The following is a 19,375-nucleotide window of genomic DNA, read 5'->3' on the forward strand; positions in this document are numbered from 1 at the left end:
AACAGTCTTGCACAATTCACAGCGCTTACCAGAGCACATAACCTCCCCAGTGTCTATCACCTAGTCACCCCGTCCCTCCCACCCCACCCCCCACTCCAGCAACCCTCAGTTTGTTTCCTGAGATTAAGAATTCCTCATATCAGTGAGGTCATATGATACATGTCTTTCTCTGTTTGACTTATTTCGCTCAGCATAATACCCTCCAGTTCCATCCACGTCGTTGCAAATGGCAAGATCTCATTCCTTTTGATGGCTGCATAATAATCCATTGTATATATATACCACATCTTCTTTATCCATTCATCTGTCGATGGACATCTTGGCTCATTTTTTTTCTACATGCCAGGCATTGTGCTAGGTTCCTAAGTGAAGTTTAATGAAAAAGCTCAATTCTCTTCTCAAAGCACTTGAGGCCAGTAAGAGAGGGAGACATGTATTTTTTTGTGTTTTTGGGTTTTTGGGTTTTAGTGCAATAGAGTGTCATGGAGCAGTCATGGAGGATGGCAGGATGACCCCAGAAACCATTCATTCACCTGATGTTGAATTCAGTACCTATCATGTGCAGGGCATTCTGCTATGAGCAGAGAGAGTTAAGTGTGAAACCAACAGAGTCCCTGGAGTAGTTGGGAGAAGAAGGGTAGTGAACAAGGTAACCAACAAGCAAATACACTCAACCAACAAACAAGTAGATACAGTATCAATCGCAAAGGTTCCATCGGAGTGAATACAGGGGACCCTGAGGGGCAGCCTGTGAGGCACTCTGGGGACCCAGTGTGCCCAGAGAAGCGGCCCTGGTTGGGACTAGAGGTGACTGTGTCCGCAGGTGGAGTGTCAGACACAAAACCCAGAAGCTATGAAAAATGATGCATAGATTTGACTGCATAAAAAATTTTAATTTCAGTAAAACAAAAAGACTAAAAATAAAGGCGAGGGAGAGAATATATTTGCAATATCTGTAACAGACAATAGGTTTATCAGAATATATCAAATCCATAATAAAAATACAAACAAGAGAAAAATAGGCCAAGAATATGAATAGGCAGTAACCAATAAACTTATGAAAAGATACTCAACCCACTAGTAATCAAGGAGATGAAGATTAAATAACAAGATACCATTTCCTTTCTTTTTAAATACTGATAATAATCTGTATGGGGAAACTCCTCTTTTTCTGGATAGCATTCTGGCAGCAAACATCAAAATCTTCAGTGTGAATATGCTTTCACTTAGTCATTTCACTTGTCTGGGAACCTTTCAGAAATCTTCGTACATACAGAAAGAGCGTGCCCAAGGATATTCTTTTGCAGGGTTGTTTGTATTAGTAAAAAACTGGGGATGTGACAAATGCCCGTCGGCAAAAAGTTGTTTAAGGTAGTGGCTCGTGACCAGAGGTGCTTTTGCCCCCGAGGACCTTTGCCAACATCTGAGGACATTTTTGGTTCTCTCACCTAGGAAAGTGCTACTGGCATCTCGTGGGGGGAGACCAGGATGCTGCTAACCATCCCACCGGACAGCCCCTACCAAAAATTACCCAGCTCCAATGTCAGCAGTGCTGAGGTTGAGAAACACTGGGTCAAATAAAACTGCAGCCAACTGAAAGAAAAGGGTAAATCTGTGCCATTAAAGATCTCCAAGACGTGTCATTTTTTAAGAAATGCTTTTTTTACAGCTTAATATGTGATTTTTTTATAATACAAGAAAATAAAATAGCAAATCTGAAAAACCGCTAAATAATCAGTTCTCCCCAGAGGCGGCCAGTTTCTTAGTGTCCTTCCGGAAATAGTCCCAGCATGGGCAAGCATATTTGGTTTCTAATAAGCTGCAGGAACTTTGCTGCCTGGTTAGAGTCGGAAACCAGTGCATTAACTAGCGAGCTGCTCGAGACCCACACCTGAGGACCCCTGACACAATGTTCTTTCGATTATTCCCCCTCCCTTGTGCTTTCAGTGGCATTTTTTATTTTTGGATACAGAACAGAACTGTGTGCTGGGGCTTGCGGGGATGGGAAGGAGCCTGTAGCAAGAGTCTGATACTGATGAGCGAGACGGGGATCCAGTGGAAGTAAGCCGGGTGAGGGTTCTCTCTCACGTGGGTGTTAATGAAGTTCCACAAGGGCTGTTTGGTGGTGATGACCAGCGGGGGCTTTAACAGGAAGGCGGGGGGGAAATTTCCTTCCATCGCAGGGCAGAATTCAGCCGAAGTTAGAAGCATATCAAATTCTCTTCCTGCCTGCCCACAGCCAAGCAAAGTCATTTATGGGCCGCTTGCATCTACAAATGCACTTTGCACACTGACTCACCCCATCTCTTGACTTTTTGAACAAGCCTGACTTTCATCTCGTGGGCTTTTCCAGAAAAGCCTTTTAGAATTGGGTCTGAGACCTTTTGATGTTGGCTTTCATCCTACTTCACTTTCTCCTGCCTGTCTCCCTCACTGAAACATTATTCCAAGATCAGGATAAAAGCCCCCACAAGAAGGTTGGGTGACCTGCCTGCATCCAGCCCGGGGTTCTTGAACCGTAAGGTGTCTGGGGCCATCTTCAGCCAGATGCAGGCACGTGACTCAGCACAGCAGACCTGGCAGGTGCATGGGAAGATCAAGCCTGCTTGAAGGAATGTTCCAGGTCACAGACTACAGGCAGCAGGTGATTTCTTCCTTGAGGGACCCAACCGGGCTGAGAACCTGAGCAAGCTGCCTGGCACCTGGCTGTGGAGACAAGGACATTTTATTTTATTTTATTTTATTTTTAAGGTATTATTTATTTATTTGGCACAGAGAGAGAGAGAGAGAGAGCACAAGCAGGGGGAGGGGCAGTGGGAGAAGCAGGCTCCCCGCTGAGCAGGGAGCCCGATGCGGGGCTGGATCCCAGGACCCTGAGATCATGACCTGAGCTGAAGGCAGACGCTTAACCGACTGAGCCCCCCAGGCGCCCGAGACCAGGACATTTTAGTTGCAGAGTTGTGGTGGAGGGACATTCATTCCTCTCAGGTGATGTCAGCCTGCTTCATCTGTAAAATTTAAACCCATTGCTGCTTTCACAAAAATCATCTCTTCTCAAAAGTAAGAACTCTGATAGAATGAAGTCAGAAATGACAGTTTGGGGGACGAGGGGGTGGTTTCGATCTGAGATGATTTCAGTGATCTGAATGGTGCCACAGCTGGTGTGTGAGACGCTGGCTCTGAGTCGAGGGCGCTTGCAACATTACTTTCAAACCCCTGGACGTGTGTGCTAGAGATTTTATTCGCAATTTTCATGGCAGTTCAATGTAAAAGAACACATCTTTATGAGGGGAGCTAAGAGGGCCCCCGGGGAAACAAGTTAGTCCGTTGGATGGTATCACATTTAAGTTACACTAAACAGAACCACGCGTGCCTTCCAGAAACCTCCCAGCCTTCCTCACTCAGCCTTGAAATCAGAACTCCTCCTTCAGGTTGTCTGCATTACGCTGTGTTTTGATTTGCTTTTCTAACTGGAAACAAGAAGAGGTCTGAGGGGCTGTGGTTGTGGTGGTGGGGGGGCGGGATCCATACCCTAGGGCGTTTTTTCCACGATGGTCTGGCTTGCTCATTCTTCCTTTTCACCTTTCTGCCTGCCCTCAGAGTATTGATCTAGAAGATTCAGGGGTCTCCAGCATTTGCAGAGGTTACCTGCTGGCCTTAGAAGAGTTCTGAAAAGTTTGGTGTCAATTAAATTTTTTTTTTTTTGAGTGTGCTGGCTAAGATGATGGCCATTTAAAGTAGGAATGAGTGAATTATTGGACCAAAAGGAAGCTTATAGTTGCATGTGTTAGTGTATATCATCTGTGGTCTGCATGAGGTTTTGCAAAATTGGGATTCTTGGAAGAAGAGCACATGGTAGGCAGCCTTAGGCCGATTGAACAGGATTCGGGAAGTCTTCTTTCACAAGAATGTTTTCCAGGGGGGTCTGAGATGGTTTTGGATAGAGCACGAACATCCTTCCTGCTGCAAGGTCCTCAGCCCTGGGAGCTCAGAGGGGAAGACCTGCACAGACCCCTGTGTTCATTGGGAAACTCCCCCATCTCTGTGTCACCATGTGAAAGAGGTGACTGTCACAGATGAAGAGTCGTACAAATTAGTCTAATCTTTGCATTAAATTTGGCACAAATTTGCTTCTCCACCTAGGAATGGCGCTGCATAATTCTGAGTTCTCTGTATTTTAAGGTGAGCCTTGAAGGCCGGCCCCCCGCCTCTCTGCCGTGCAAAAAAAAAGTCAGCAGGAGGTGGCGAGACCCGTAGACTGAGGCCTGCAAATAGGGACTGATGAGCAGCAAAACTCTGGTGAAACCGCCCAGTCCTGGGTGAAGCAAAGCCCCCCCCTCAGAGCTTTAAAACAACCTCAAGGCATGAATCATTATATTACCAAGGCTGGCTGGCTTGAGAGGAACCGAAAAAATGAAAATACTCACGTTGCTCATTAGCAAAGGGGAATATGCAAATGTTGAGGGTCCCGTTGTGTCAGAGTCCCTCTGCTGTTTGGGTTTGGCAAGCAGAGCACTCCTCTTGCACACACCTTCATCTTCGTGCCAGATTCTCTTCTCGCCCTTGTGCCTTTTCTGAGGAGTTTGCCAGACTGGAATGAGGGGCTTGAGAAAACAGAGCGTGTTTCACACTGACCCTTTTAACCGGTGTTAGATCATTTTTGTGATTTAATGCTTGTTATAGACTCACATTTTCTTCCTTTTTTTTTTTTAAGATTTTATTTTATTTTTTTGAGGGAGAGAGAGCAGAGAGAGAGAATGAGCAGGGTGAGGGACAGAGGGAGAAGCAGACTCCCCGCTGAGGAGGGAGCCGGACGTGGGGCTCGATCCTGGGACCTGGAATCCTGACCTGAGCTGAAGGCAGACGCTTAACCGGCTGAGCTACCCAGGCGCCCCTGGACTCACATCTTCTACAGCAGGTTTCTCCATGACAGCACAAGAGTCTGGGCCACATTTGAAACCAGATGGTTCTTTGTTGTGGGGGCTATCCTGTACATTGTGGGGTGTTCAGTGGTACCCCGGCCTCTACCCACTAAATGCCTGCAGCAGCCTCCCATCGTGGTGACAACCAAACTAGACATTGCCGAGTGTCCCACAGGACACAAAATCTCTCTCTCTCTCTCTCTGTCACTCTCACACACACACACACACAGCCTTTGTTCACTGTTCTACAGGAAAGAAGCATCAGTAAAAAAATCATCTTTGTCCTAAATTAGTTGTACTTTTAAAATAGATCCTAAGGTTTTCCATCATTTAACACCTGTGTGTTAGTGGTTTATTCCCTATGTGGGGTAAATAAGATTTTATTCTTTTTGAGTGGCCTTCACAAAAACTCAGAATCTTCTCTCTCCTCTTCCGATCTGCTCTCCCGTGGGATTCATATGTTGCTAATAATTTACCAGACCTGTTAATTCACTAATAGGTCATTAATTTATTAATCCTGCACGTTCATTCATTTGCAACAGTATACTTGGTGAGCTCTCACCACATGCCCAGTGGTGAGCAAGCCCCGCCTTGAATAACCAGGATTCCTTTCTGTTTCATAACAAATCCACCTTCCTCGGCTTGTCTATGAGGAGGGCTTACATTCTTGGAAAGCAAAACTGCATCTGACATGGAGGAACAGGTCCTTGGAGTCAGACAGACTTGGGTTTTTGAATCCCACCTCCCACTGCTTATGAGCTGGGTAGCCTTGGAACCATTATTGAACCAGTGTACCTCAGTTTCCCAATGTGAACATGGGGCTGATGCCCTCTCCATGGCAGATTTCTGTGAGGCCTCAAGGAGATCATGTACATCAGGCATCAGTAAATGCTACCTTACCATCCGGCCGCCAGCCGGTAAGTCGTGACATAGGAGCCGCCATCTTTGTGGGTCCAAAACGGCCAAATAGTGGCAACTTCCTACAGTTCAACCTAATAATAGGTAAATAAATGGAATGATTCTGCTTGGTTATTTTCCCGCGTTCCCGCCCTCTCCCGGAGGAGGCATCCCACTGGCACAACAGAACGCACTTCAGAGGATAAGCCCACTCGGCTGCAGCGACAGCTCGCGTGTGTCTTAAAAGCGTGCACTCTGGGAACTGGCACTTTCCCAGCCTTGCAGCCAGTTTGTGAGGAGATCACCGGAATTGCAGCAATTTCTCCGTGTGCTCCGGTTGTTTGTTCCCTGGGCGTCCGTCATGGGCTGGCCTGTGTCTGACGCATCTGTATTTCTGTTCCAGGTCACGCTGCTGATCGCCTTCATCTGCGTCAGGAGTTCTATGTGGGTCAGCTACAGCGCCTACAGCTACTTTGAAGTGGTCACCATTTGCAACTTGATAATGATCCTCGCCTTTTATCTGGTGCACCTCTTCCGCCTCTACCGCTTGCTCACCTGCATCAGCTGGCCGCTGTCGGTAAGGGGGTGGCCCAGGGCCCTGATACCCGACAGACTCTGTCCCATCTGCCCCTCCCCCACAGCCCCCCCCCTCCTCCATCACCTCTTCCTGCTGCAGCCCTGAACTTCTCACTGTCTGGTGGGCATCTCAGCCCATGTCCCGCTGGTTTCTAAAGCTCACCTTCCAGGGGCGCCTGGGGGGCTCAGTTGGTTAAGCGTCTGCCTTCAGCTCAGGTCATGAGTCCAGGGTCCTGGGATCGAGCCCCTCGTCGGGCTCCCTGCTCAGTGGGGGGCCTGCTTCTCCCTCTCCCTCTGCTGCTCCCCTTGCCTGTGCTCTCCTGCTCTCTCTCTGTCAAACAAATAAATAAAATCTTTAAAAAAACCAAAAAACAACTCACCTTCCAGCAACAAGAAAGCTGTGTGTGTGTTTTCTCAAGGGACAGAAAAGGGGCCGACTCTGTGTATGAGGTAGGAAGAGGAAGCTAATAAAGGCGATGGGTGTTTATACTGTTGTGATAAGATTTGTCAGCTAAAAGGGACTGGCAGAGTCTGAGGAAAGATTCCAGAAGTTTCCAGGATTTTTTTTCTTCCCACTATATTATTATTTAAATAGCTTGATTGACATATAGTTCACATGCCATACAATTGCCCGCTTAAAGTGTACAATTCAACAGAGTTTACCATAGTCCCAGAGTTGTGCAAGCATCACCACAGTCGATTTTAGAACATTTTCCTCGCCTCAAAAATAAACCCCATCCCCATTGGTTTGCTAATATATTGTTGAGGATTTTCATATTTGTATTCATAAGAGATATTGGTCTGTAGTTTTCTTGTGATGTCTTTGTCTGGTTTTGTTATCAGGGTAATACTGGTCTCAGAGTAATTTGGGAAGTGTTACCACCTCTTATATTTTTTAGAAGAGTTTGTGAAGAATTGGCACGACCACACATCACCTCCTACCTCTCATCCTCTCCAGCCTGAAAGCAACCGTGAATCTACTTGCTGTCTTGTGAATTTTCCTATTCTAGACATTTCCTGTAGGTGGAATCATATGTGTGGTCTTCTGTGACTGGCTTCTTTCACTTAGCAGAGTGTTTTCATGGTTTATCTATGTCGTAGCATGGATCAGTACTTCATTGTTTTAATAGCCAGGTCCATTGAAAGGATAGACCACGTCTTGTTTATTTGCTTATTGGATGGACATTTGGGTTGTTTCCACCTTTTGGGTATTATGAAACGTTATGAATAATGCTGCTATGAACACTCGTGTACAAGTTTTTGGTATGGACATGTTTTCATCTTGCTTGGGGATATACCTGAGAGTGGAATTGTGGGGTCCCATGGTAACTATGTCTCATTGTTTGAAGAACGGCCAGACTTTATTCCACACTGGCTGCCCCAGTTGACATTCCCATCGGCAGTGTATGAGGGTTCCAGGGTCTCCATAGCCTTCTCAACACTCATTATTTTCTGACTTTCTGATTTCAGTCTTGATTGTGACTGTGGAGCGGTATCTCATGGTTTTGATTTGCATTTCTCTGATGACTATTAATGTCAGTCATCTTTTGATGAGCTTTTTGGCCATTCGAGTATTTTCTTCAGAGAAAAGTCTGTACAGATCCTTTGCCCATTTTTGGATTAGGTTGTTGTTTCATTACTCAATTCTCAGAGTCCTTTGTATATTTTAGTTACAAGTCCCTTACCAGATAAATGATTGGCAGATATTTTCTCCCATTCTTTTGGTTGGTTTTCATTTTCTTGATAGTGTCCATTAAAGCACAAGTTTTTAATTTCAATGAGATCTAATTTAATTACTTTTCTTTTTTTGGTATAAAAAAATGTTTGTGTTTTGGTATAAAATCTAAAAGGCATTGCCAAATCCAAGATCATGAAGGTTTGCCTCTATGTTTTCTTCTAAGGAGTTTCATACTTCTAGCTCTTACATTTAGGTACTTGGTCTATTTTGAATTAATTTTTGTGTCTAGTGTGAGTTAAGGATTCAACTTCATTCTTTTGCAGGTAAATATCCACTTGTCCCAGCACCATCTGTTGGGAAGACCTTCTTTCCCCCATTGAATTGTCTTGTCATCCTTACTGAAAATTAGTTGACCATAAACACATGGATTTACATCTGGACTCTCAATTGCATTGATCTTACCCCACTGTCTTGATTGCTGTAGATATTTAACCAGTTTTGAAATTAGGAATTATGAATCTTCCCATTTTTTTCAGGATTGTTTTGGATTTTTGCAATTTCATACAAATTTTAGAATCAGCTTTTTAGTTTCTACGAAGCAGTCAGCTGGGATTCTAATACAAACCATTGAATCTATAGATCGATTTGGAGAATATTGCCATCTTAACAATATTAAATCTTGTGACCTAAGAACATGGAAGTTTTTCCCATTTATTTAGATCTTTAATTTCTTTCAACAGTGCTTTGTAGTTTTCAGAGGGTAAGCTTTGTGCTTTTTGGAGGGGGGGAGCTTAAATTTGTTCCTAGGTATCTTACTCTTTTTGATGACATTCCAAATGTAATTATTTTCTTAATTTCATTTTGGGATTGTTCATTGCAAGTGGATAGAAATACAAGAGATTTTTGTATATTGATCTTGTGTCCTTAACCTTGCTGAACTCATTTTAGATCTGACAGATCGTTAATGGATTCCTTAGGATTTTCTATACAAGATTATGCCATCTATGAATAGAGATAGTTTTATATTCCCCTCCAATCTGAATGCCTTTTATTTCATTTTCTTGTCCCACTGCAAGAAATTAGTTGAATATTGAAGTGGCACGACCACACATCATTATCTTGTTCCTGATCTTAGGAGGAAAGCATTCCGTCTTTCATCATTAAATATGATGTTATGGAGTTAACTTCCAGTCCTACTTTGTTGAGTGTTTTAATCATGAAAAGGTATTAGATTTTGTCAAATGCTTTTTCTTTGTTGAGATAATCATGTTTGTTTTCCCCCTTAATATTCTGTTAATATGGTGTGTCACATTGATTTTCATATGTGAAACTAACATTTGCATCCCTGGGATAATTTATGATATATAATTCAGCTTATGTGTAGCTGGATTTGGTTTGCTAATATATTGTTGAGGATTTTCATATTTGTATTCATAAGAGATATTGGTCTGTAGTTTTCTTGTGATGTCTTTGTCTGGTTTTGTTATCAGGGTAATACTGGTCTCAGAGTAATTTGGGAAGTGTTACCACCTCTTATATTTTTTAGAAGAGTTTGTGAAGAATTGGTATTAATTCTTCTTTAAATGTTTGGTAGAATTTTGCAACAAAGGCATCTGAGCCTGGGTTTTTTTTGTGGGTAATTTATTATTATTATTAGTTCAAACTTGACTTGTTATAGATCTATTCAGATTGTTTATTTCTGCCCGAGTCATTTTCAGTGGTGTGTCTTTAGAGGAATATGTCTATTTCATCTAAGTTTTCTAATTTACTGGTATATAATTGTTCATAGTATTCCCTTAAAATCCTTTTACCTCTGTAAGATCCACAGTGATGTCCCCTCTTTCATTTCTAATTCTGGTCATTTGAATCTCGTCATCTTTTCTCTCTCTTTTTTTTCTTGATCGGTCTAGCTAAAGGTTTGGCTATTTTGTTGATCTTTTCAAAGAACCAGTGTCAGTGTCACTAATTTTCCCTACTGTTCTTCTGTTCCCTATATCATAATTTCTGCTTCAGTCTTTTTTTCCTTCTTTCTCCTTTCTTTAGGTTTAGTTTGTTCTTTTTCCAGTGTCTTAAGGTGAAGATTAGGTTATTAATTTAAAACCTTTCTTCCTTTTTAATGTAGATACGTATAGCTATAAATTTCTTTCTGAGCACTGCTTTAGTTGCATCCCATAGTTTTAGTATATTATATCATCATCTTCATTCATCTCCAGGTACTTTCTAATTTCCCTTGTGATTTTGCATTTGATTGACCCAGTAGTTAGGAATGTGTTAATTTCTACATATTTGTGGGTATTGCTATTGCTTTCTAATTTCATTCTGTTGTATTTGAAGAACATACTTCATATGATTTCAATCCTTCACATTTATTGAGGTTTGTTTTATGGCTTACCATATAGTGTCTCCTGGAGAATATTTTATGTGTATTTGAGAAGAATGTATATTCTGTTGTTGGGTAGAGTGTTTTATAGATGTCTGTTAGGTCTAGTTGTCTTATAGCATTGAGTCTTTATTTTCTTGTTGGTCTTCTCCCTAGTTGTTCTACACATTATTGAAAGTGAGGTATTGAAGTCTCCAACTATTATTTTTGAATTACCTATTTCTCCCTTTATCTCATTGAGTTTTTGCTTCATGTATTTTGTTGCTTTGTTATTAGGTGCATACGTGTTTGTAATTGTTCTGTCTTCCTGATAGATTGCCGTTTTTGTCATTGTAAAATGTCCCTCTTTATCTCTGGTAACATTTCTCTTTTAAAATCCATTTTGCCTGATACTAGTGTAACCACTCCAGCTTTCTTTTGGTTGCTGTTTGAATGACCTATCTTTTCCTTCTTTCTGCTTTCAGTCTATCTGTATCTTTGAGTATAAAGTGTTTCTCCAGGGCGCCTGGGTGGCTCAGTTGGTTGGGTGACTGCCTTCAGCTCAGGTCATGATCCTGGAGTCCCGGGATCGAGTCCCGCATCGGGCTCCCTGCTCGGCGGGGAGCCTGCTTCTCCCTCTGACCCTCCCCTCTCTCATGCTCTCTCTCTCTATTTCATTCTCTCTCTCAAATAAATAAATAAAATATTTAAAAAAAAGTGTTTCTCCAATAGACAGCCTTCAGCTCGGGTCATGATCCTGGAGTCCCGGGATCGAGTCCCGCATCGGGCTCCCTGCTCGGCGGGGAGCCTGCTTCTCCCTCTGACCCTCCCCTCTCTCATGCTCTCTCTCTCTATTTCATTCTCTCTCTCAAATAAATAAATAAAATGTTTAAAAAAAAGTGTTTCTCCAATAGACAGCATATAGTTGGATTTTCTTTTTCTTTAAGTAGGCTCCACGCCCAGTGTGGATCCCAACACGGGGCTTCAACTCACAACTCTGAGATCAAGACCCGAGCTGAGACGCTTAACCCAACTGAGCCTCCCGGATACCCCTGTATCTTTTTTTTTTTTTTTATCCAGTCTGACAACCTCTGGATTGTTTAATTATTCACATTTAATGTTATTACCTGCTGTGTTATTTTGAGAGACATTTCTTTTGTGTTCCTAAGTTACAAGGCCCCTTTCAAAGTTATGGCACCTTTCTGCTTCTTTTGAGAGCAAAGTCCTCTGGTAATGATGCTGATACTGAAACACTCTGAGGAAAGAGAAAGGCTGGGGGTAGGGATGGGGGTGGGTGGAGAGGGGAGTGCATGTTGGAGGGGTAAGCTCAGCCCCACATTTTTGATGAGGTATATTGAGGCACTTTCCATTTAGGACTCTCGCAAATCAGTTTTCTCTACCCCACGTCCTATTCCTCTTTCTTCATGGGTGAGAATCTTGGAGGTAGGGAACTTCAGTTACTAATCTGCTCTTCAGTCAATATCTCTGCGGTCCACCTTCTGATTTTCCTTTCTAGTCGCTAAAGGAGAAATTGGGGTCTTTGATTTCGCACAGCTTTCAGAGGAGCTGCAGCTTAAAAGTGGAATGCTTTTCCAGAATTTAATAGGTCCCTGCCCTGATGGGCAGAACTTCATGGAGGACTAATTTCTGAATCCTCATGGAAGACACTAAAAATGAATACACTCTGGATCCAGAGGGAGTCCTCTCGTGGCCCTAAGCCCCAGTTCTCCTCTGATCTGGTGTTTAACGGGGAGGAAGAAGGAAGAAGGTGGAAGCCTTACCCTGCTGCTGAATGACAGAGGTTCAGCCTCATTCAGGGCCTGCAGAGAGGGCATTTTAAGCCCGGAGGGTGAATGGGGTGCAGATGGATGGAAGCAGAGGTGGAATCTGCCCTGCTAGCAAACTCCTCAGCAGTGTGGCCTGAGGGCATACTCCCAGAGAGCAGAGAGAAGATGAAATGAGGACAAAGTGAGGAGGCTTATTAGGAGCCAGAAAGTCAGCTCCTCCCACCCCCACAAGCACTTCACAGAGGGCCTCTGACCTCACCCTGGGCTGTGACTCCGGGTCTGAGGGGGCCAGCACCTCCAGACCGCACCTAAAACTGTTCACAGAGTGGGCAGGCACTCCAGGCAACCACCAAAGCTAGCACGTTGTTAGCCCAGAACTTTCTCTGAAGCAGAAGTGAGAGGTACACATCTCTTGAAGGGGCTCTGCTTCTCAGAGCTGGAGCTTCCTTTAAACTCTCCAGCCTGGGAGTTGTGGGAAGCTGTAGACAGCACCCGAGGTCGGGGTGCTGTCTACAGATTGCTCTCAGGAGTGGAGCAGTCCTTAGTGGGTATCTCTCCTCACCCAACAAGTGTCCTTTCTCTCTGTCACCTCTCTGGCTGCCTGCCCGGCTCCTTTTCTGTCTTGCAGGGCCTCATCCTGGCCAGCCTTCTGCAGCTGCTGCCTGTGAGCAAACTGCTCTGTCAGGAGGTCATGAGGAGAAGAGGAGATGTGTCCCTCTGTTCCTCTCTTCTGTGCCCAGTTGCCTCTGAGAACCAGGAGTGGACCTCCCGACCCACAGCTTTGCTTTGTTTTTGTCCCCAGGAACTTCTGCACTATTTAATCGGTACCCTGCTCCTCCTAATCGCCTCCATTGTGGCAGCCTCCAAGAGTTACAGCCAGAGCGGACTGGTAGCTGGAGCGGTGAGGACACTCTCGGGGGAACCTTCACGAATGAGTTCACTTCTAGCTCATTTTCTTCCTGATGGGCAGCGAGGAGATTGTTTCCTGGGGCCTTTCTTTCCCAGAAAAGTACCCATCAGAACCCACCTGGATCCAGCTAACAGCAGCCTCCAAAGAGCCGGGTCCACAACAGAGGGCCTCAGCAGGTGGATGGTCGGGGTTCCTGGCACTCAGATGGCGCCAGCGGCCCAGCCCTCCCTCAGACAGCCACTCCTTACATCAGGGGGCCAGTCGGTCTTAATGCACATGCCCGTTCGGGTCATTCATTGGTGGCTGCCTCGGGCTATGCAAAGATCCTGAGGCCTCTTTGGGGCCCAGAAAAAGAGCATGTGATCAGTTAGTGATCCCTGCCATGAATGGTAGCTCTGCTGGTCCTGATTTATAACAGTATTCAGGCCGGGAAACAACGCTCCTAGACCTTGCAAAGGTGAAAATTAATCCATCTGATAGCCTGAATAGAAGGATGGAAATGTATAAAAATATAGTGCTGTGGGAGCTGTGTTTACCACACATATGCAAATATATATACATGGGTGTGTTCATGTGTATGTATTTATTTTTAAAAGACATAGATTCCTGCCATCTGATTTCTGATTTAGCTAATTGGTTACAGTTTGGTGGCCTGTGGGCCAATACTGATTTGCCTCACTGATGAGCAGATGAAATTTTTTGAATGAGGGTTTTTCTTTTGTTTTTGTTTTTTTTTTAGTGAGAGGGAGAGAGAGCAGGTGGGTGCGAGGGCAAGGTAGGGGCAGAGGGAGAGAGAGAGAATCTTAAGTGGGCTCCGTGTCGGCACGGGGCTCCATCTCACAACCCTGAGATCATGACCTGAGCCAAAATCAAGAATCAGACGCTTAATTGACTGAGCCACCCAGGCACCTCAATTTTTTAAATGAGTTTGAAGAAAAGCTCTATGAGACAGGTACTCTTTCATTTATATGTTAGCAAAATTCTCCAGACTTTGGGCTGGGAGTGGGTTAATGCCTGGAATTCCACCGAGGGGTGGGGTCTGTCCTCCAAAGATGGGCACGGCGCAGCCAAGCCTTTGAATACTCATGAGCTTAAGTGCCTCCCTCTGCGGTTCCCAAGGAGAGGGGTGGGCACCACCTACAGCTTACCACCCGCCTGACTACAGACAGGCTGGTGAGGGAGACAGAGGAAACTGGTGCCCATTGTGTTTCGGGACCACATGGAGAGGTTCCCCCTGGGTTTTACGATTCAGGTTGCACATAACCATGTTTGTTAGCCCCAGAATCTCAATAAGCCCCATTTATCATACACCAGCTTGGTGCCTAGGACCAAGCCTCGGCCATGGGGGAGCCAGAGGAAACAAAAAGATACAGTCCTTGCTTATGAGAAAATGGTCATCCAGTTTAGGAGTCAAGGCCGAGGCCCATGAAACAATCAGCAAACAAGGCATTGTCATCCAGAAGAGCACCATGTAGCAGTATAATAAACTGTTCAATTATGCAGTGCAGACAGTAGGAGACCGGGATGGTATCTAATGTGCTAATTGTGCGGAACAGACAATGAGGGGCCCGGTCAGGCTCCAATAGGCTAATTATGTGGTACAGACAATCGGTGCAAAGGGAGCCAAGGAAAGGGACCTGGGGGAGGGGAAGCTGGGTGTGGGCCTGTGGGGGCAGCCTCTTCTGTGAACCAGCAGCCAGGCTTGAAAAGCAAACCAAACCCTTGGAGACCGTGCCCTTGGTCTGGCTGCTCCCGGGCTGTGCCTACTGCACGTCAGCCCGTGGTTGTGGCCACGTCGCCAACCGGAGGCCATTTGCAAGTCCGGGAACATCTGGGCAAAAATCGAGCAGGGCTCTGGAGCCAGATTCCTAGGGCTCACATCCCATGTCCAGCCCTTGCTGGCTCGTGGCCCTGGGCAAACTAGTTGACTTGCCGTCCCTCCATGTCTTTAGCTGCCAGATGAGGGAGATGGGAGGTAAGAGCAGCACCCACCTGGCAGAGGGGTGGGACTTGAAGGGACCAGCACACCTAATGGGCTTAGAACCCGGGCGGGCACAGGGTCGGTGGTCAGTAAGTCATAGCTCCTACGTTGCTGTTCACAGGTCAGGAACTGACTGCAGGCTTCCAAGTGCCAGACAGACACCAGAGTGTGTGCCTGCTTCTCTCTGGACCATCGGATGAGCCCCACCCGAGGCCCTTTTCCTCCCTGGCCGCCCTGCTCCTCATCTTTAAGTGAAGCTGGATGGGGCTGGGTCAGCTTTCCTAGGTCAGCGAGGTCAGCCACTTGAGCACTGGGTAGATCCTCAGAAAGGGAAGGAGCGCTGCCTTCACTGATTTTAGTCTAAGATTGTTGAAATATGTGCAAACGTAAAACTGTATATCAAGGCCTCAGCTTCTGGCTATGACACAGCTATAAAGTGAGACAGAACAGAAAGCCATTAAGAGTGAAATGCAGGGCGCCTGGGTGGCTCAGTTGGTTAAGCGACTGCCTTCGGCTCAGGTCATGATCCTGGAGTCCTGGGATCGAGTCCCGCATCGGGCTCCCTGCTCGGCGGGGAGCCTGCTTCTCCCTCTGACCCTCCCCCCTCTCATGTGCTCTCTGGCTCTCTCATTCTCTCTGTCTCAAATAAATTAAAAAAAAAAAAAAGAAACATAGTTTCTTTTTAAAAAGAAAAAAAAAAAAAAAAAAAAAAAAAAAAGAGTGAAATGCAATGCTGCCCCATCCAGTAAAATCCATTTGAATGTTAGAAATTTAAAAACCCCTACTGAAATGTACAGTTCCACCTTTTTCTCTTTCATTAGCCCAGATAATTGTCTTTTACAGCGCCTTGGCCTCAGCTCAGTTGTAAATACGAACCCGAACTTGGGCCCTGAAGTTGCCTAGAGTGAGGAGGGCCAGGAGGTGGAGCCCAGAGCCTGAGGGCCAGGCCTGAGCTAGGGCCCTGCACCTGAGCAAGGACCAGGTGGTCAGGTCACTCGGTTCCCCCAGGCTCCCCCTGGGCCACAGCTGGTACAGAGATGAGAAACATAAAGGACAGCCTGAGTGATTGGCCCTTGGCCTGGGAACCTCCTTTCTTCTCTGTCCTGTGCAGATCTTCGGTTTCGTGGCCACCTTCCTCTGCCTGGCGAGCATCTGGATGTCCTACAAGATCTCGTGTGTGACCCAGTCAGCAGGTGAGTTCCGGTTGTCCGAACACAGGCGATCTCTGAAAGTTCCCTCTGCTGGGGAACAGGAGGACGGCCTGTTGTGGAGTTCAGCAACAGGGAAGGGCCCCACTGCAGGGGAGGCCTTGAGGGGTAGGGGCCCAGGTGGAAAGGCGGAACCCAAGGCCCTCTGCTCTCGTCCTGTTTCCATAGCCCGGGGCATCCTCACGTGTCTACCTCTGATGCTGAAGCCTTTTCTTTAAATCCATTTCCTAATGACAAAAATGAAGTGTAGAGAATTTAGAAAGTGCACGTAAAGAAAAAGAAAAAATTTTTCATGCAAACCATCTGTCATCACATTACCCAGAAATAGCACCTGCTGGGTGTCTGTCCTTCCAGTATTTCCTCTCTCTGGATGGATGGATGAACAGATATAAAGATACATAGATAGGTATAAAGATACATAGATCTATCTGTTGCTTTTATTAAAGGATCTGACTTTATGTGTTATTTGTAACCTGCTCTTGTTCTTCTATTTAACCACCAATCAGGCATTTTCCCCACATGGTTGGGGATTCTTCTCCAACATGTTTTTTTTTTTAAAGAATTTATTTATGCATTCATTCATTCATTCGTTCATTCATTCATTCATTTTTAGGATTTTATTTTTAAGTAGTCTCTACACCCACCGTGGGGCTCGAACTCACACTCCCCACTGACTGAGCCAGGCAGGTCCCCTCTCCTCTCTCACTTTTAATGGCTCCATGCCTTGGGTGCAGTTCACTGCAGTTCCACTGCACGTCTGTGTCATAGTTTACTTGTCTCCTATTTGGGGTCGTTATGTTTTGTTTCTTTAATTCTTTGCTACTAAACGGTGTAAAGAGCATCCTTATAAATACAGCCCCACACTCATCCCTAATACCGTTTCTCTTTAGAATGCCTTCCTAGAAGTAACACTGCTAAGAGCTATTTTGATTAGTCCACTTCTCTACTCCAGCCCTTCCTCTCTTTGTTCTTCTACACCACAAAATATCAGAGCACGCACGGCCTGTGGGCTGAGCTGCCCCACGGAAGGGTTGTTTCATCAGAGCTTCCATTTCCTTCCAGAAGCTACTGATGCTGAGGGCAGGGAGCCAGTCACAAAAGACCACAGACTGTAGGATCCCAATGATGGGAAATGTGTCGAATGGGCTCATCCCAAGAGGCAGAAAGAAGATGGTGGGGGGCGGGGGGGCGGGTGTTGCCAGGGGCTGGGGGATGGGATGGCAGATGGGCCCTCTTTTGGAAGTGATGAAAGATTCTCACATTGTGGTGGTCAGTGCTTGAGCCATCCTGTGAATGTTTGAAAACCTTGGAAGTGTACACTTCAGACGGATTTAGTGGATTGTATGGTACGTGGAGTCTATGTCGGCCAAGCTGTTTAAAGAAAAAAAAGAATGAATGATGAAAAGTAGAGAATGTGAAAGAGAGTTACTAGGTAACAGCTAAAGGTGATACATGTGTAAATATTGGCAGAAACATAGGCTTAAAATTCAGGAAGGAAGAGCCAAAAGAAAGAGCTAAGACACTTCAAGTCCCTCTGAGGATGGGCTGGGGCTTGCGGCGAGGTGGGGAGCAGTGATATCCTCCCTGCACTACTGAATTTTTTTTTCTTGGAGAAGTGTATTTAGAAAGGCTAAATCATTCCAAGGGCGGTGGGTGCTGGGTGGAGGAAGGAGGAAGTGCACTGAGCCGAACCGGGTCAGCCCCCTGCTGTGTGGCTTCTGCGTGGGCCCTGCCCTGCCAGCCGGCCTAACTTTGCCATTTCCTTCTCAAGATGCAGCTGTGTGATGCCAGCCCAGGCCCGGCCCCGCGGGAAGCCCTGCGCACAGGAGGGTCAGTGGGCCAGCCCCCCACGAAGGGCTTCTGACCCCATGATCTTGTGCCAAAGCCCCGTCCACGCGGGTGCGCACAGGAGGGGGGCTTCGGCGTCCTCCAGGGCTCCTGAGCCGCGCGGAGCCTCTCTTTCCAGTCGTCCTTGGAGAAAAGTCCTCCCCGCCCGGGAAAGAAAACCAGCCTCCAGGGAAATCTGTTCTCTCCCTCCTGCTTTGAGAACCACCTGCCTCAGGGACTGATGACCCCACTTAACCCACGAGGGAGGGGTTTCTGAAAACTGCCTAACTCTGCTTCTACTTCACATTCCTCAGGGGAGTGAAGCCGCCTTAAGTCCTCTTAGAGAAACCAAGCCATCTCCTAATTTATCCAGCTTGGAAAGCCTCTCTCTGGAGAGAGCCTCTTCCTTAAGTGAGGCGTGTCTGCAGAAGCACTCTGTGGTCAGCCTGTCCCCAGAGAGGAGATCCCGGCTCCTTTCGGGCTTCAGCCTTAATTTCTATTGTGTGTGTGTCTGTGTGTTTGTGTGTGTGTTGTATGTGTGTGTCGGTGTGTGGGCGTGTGTGTGTTTTGTAATAAAATATTGACTTGGCCAATTGCACAAGGATTTCTTATTAACTGAGGCTGTCGACCAGGAGTAAAGTGATGGGGCCCACAAAGCTCGTGGGGACGCCTGGGGGCCCGCTCCTGCGTGTGCACACCAGCCCCTCCCCGGAGCTGAGAACAGCGAAGGATGCAGAAGATACGGGCCCCTCAAGATTTGCATATTTTCAGAGTAAATCGGTGATGAAGGGTGGAGGCCAGTACCTTTCACACAGGACAGAAAGCAGTACTCAAGAGCGACACAGGCAGCCCTAAAAAAAAGGGGGTAGAAAATTCTGGTACCTACTACAACACAGATGAAGCTCGAAGACATGACGCTGAGTGAAATAAGCCGGACACCCCAGGACAAGCCCTGTCTGATTCCATTTGCAGGAGGTTACTAGAGAAGTTACAATTCAGAGACAGAAAGTCGAAGGGTGGTGGCCGGGGCCTGGGGCAAGGGACTGGGGAGTTTGTGTGTCCACTTGGGAAGATGGAGATGTTCTGGAGATGGATGGCGGTGGCTGCCCAACAACATGAATAATACCACTGCACGGCGCACCTAAAAATTGTTAGATTGATACGTTTTATGTTCTGTATCTTTTACCACAATTTTTTAAAAAAGCAATACAAGACATTCTGTCTAAGCAC

General features: G+C 46.0%; 1 protein-coding gene across 1 annotated transcript in view; it reads left to right on the forward strand.

Moving 5' to 3' along the window:
- Positions 1-18,840, forward strand: part of CMTM7 (CKLF like MARVEL transmembrane domain containing 7) — a 52,286-nt gene extending 33,446 nt beyond the window's left edge. Inside the window, exons 2-6 of the mRNA XM_044915836.1 lie at positions 6,223-6,396; positions 13,022-13,120; positions 16,222-16,303; positions 18,090-18,148; positions 18,460-18,840. Coding sequence (XP_044771771.1) covers positions 6,223-6,396; positions 13,022-13,120; positions 16,222-16,303; positions 18,090-18,103 — 369 coding nt within the window. The 3' untranslated portion in view covers positions 18,104-18,148; positions 18,460-18,840. The remainder of the gene's footprint in view (positions 1-6,222; positions 6,397-13,021; positions 13,121-16,221; positions 16,304-18,089; positions 18,149-18,459) is intronic.
- The last annotated feature ends 535 nt before the right edge of the window (positions 18,841-19,375 follow it).

Source organism: Neomonachus schauinslandi, chromosome 1, assembly GCF_002201575.2.
Source record: "Neomonachus schauinslandi chromosome 1, ASM220157v2, whole genome shotgun sequence".
NCBI classification, from domain to species: Eukaryota; Metazoa; Chordata; class Mammalia; order Carnivora; family Phocidae; genus Neomonachus; species Neomonachus schauinslandi.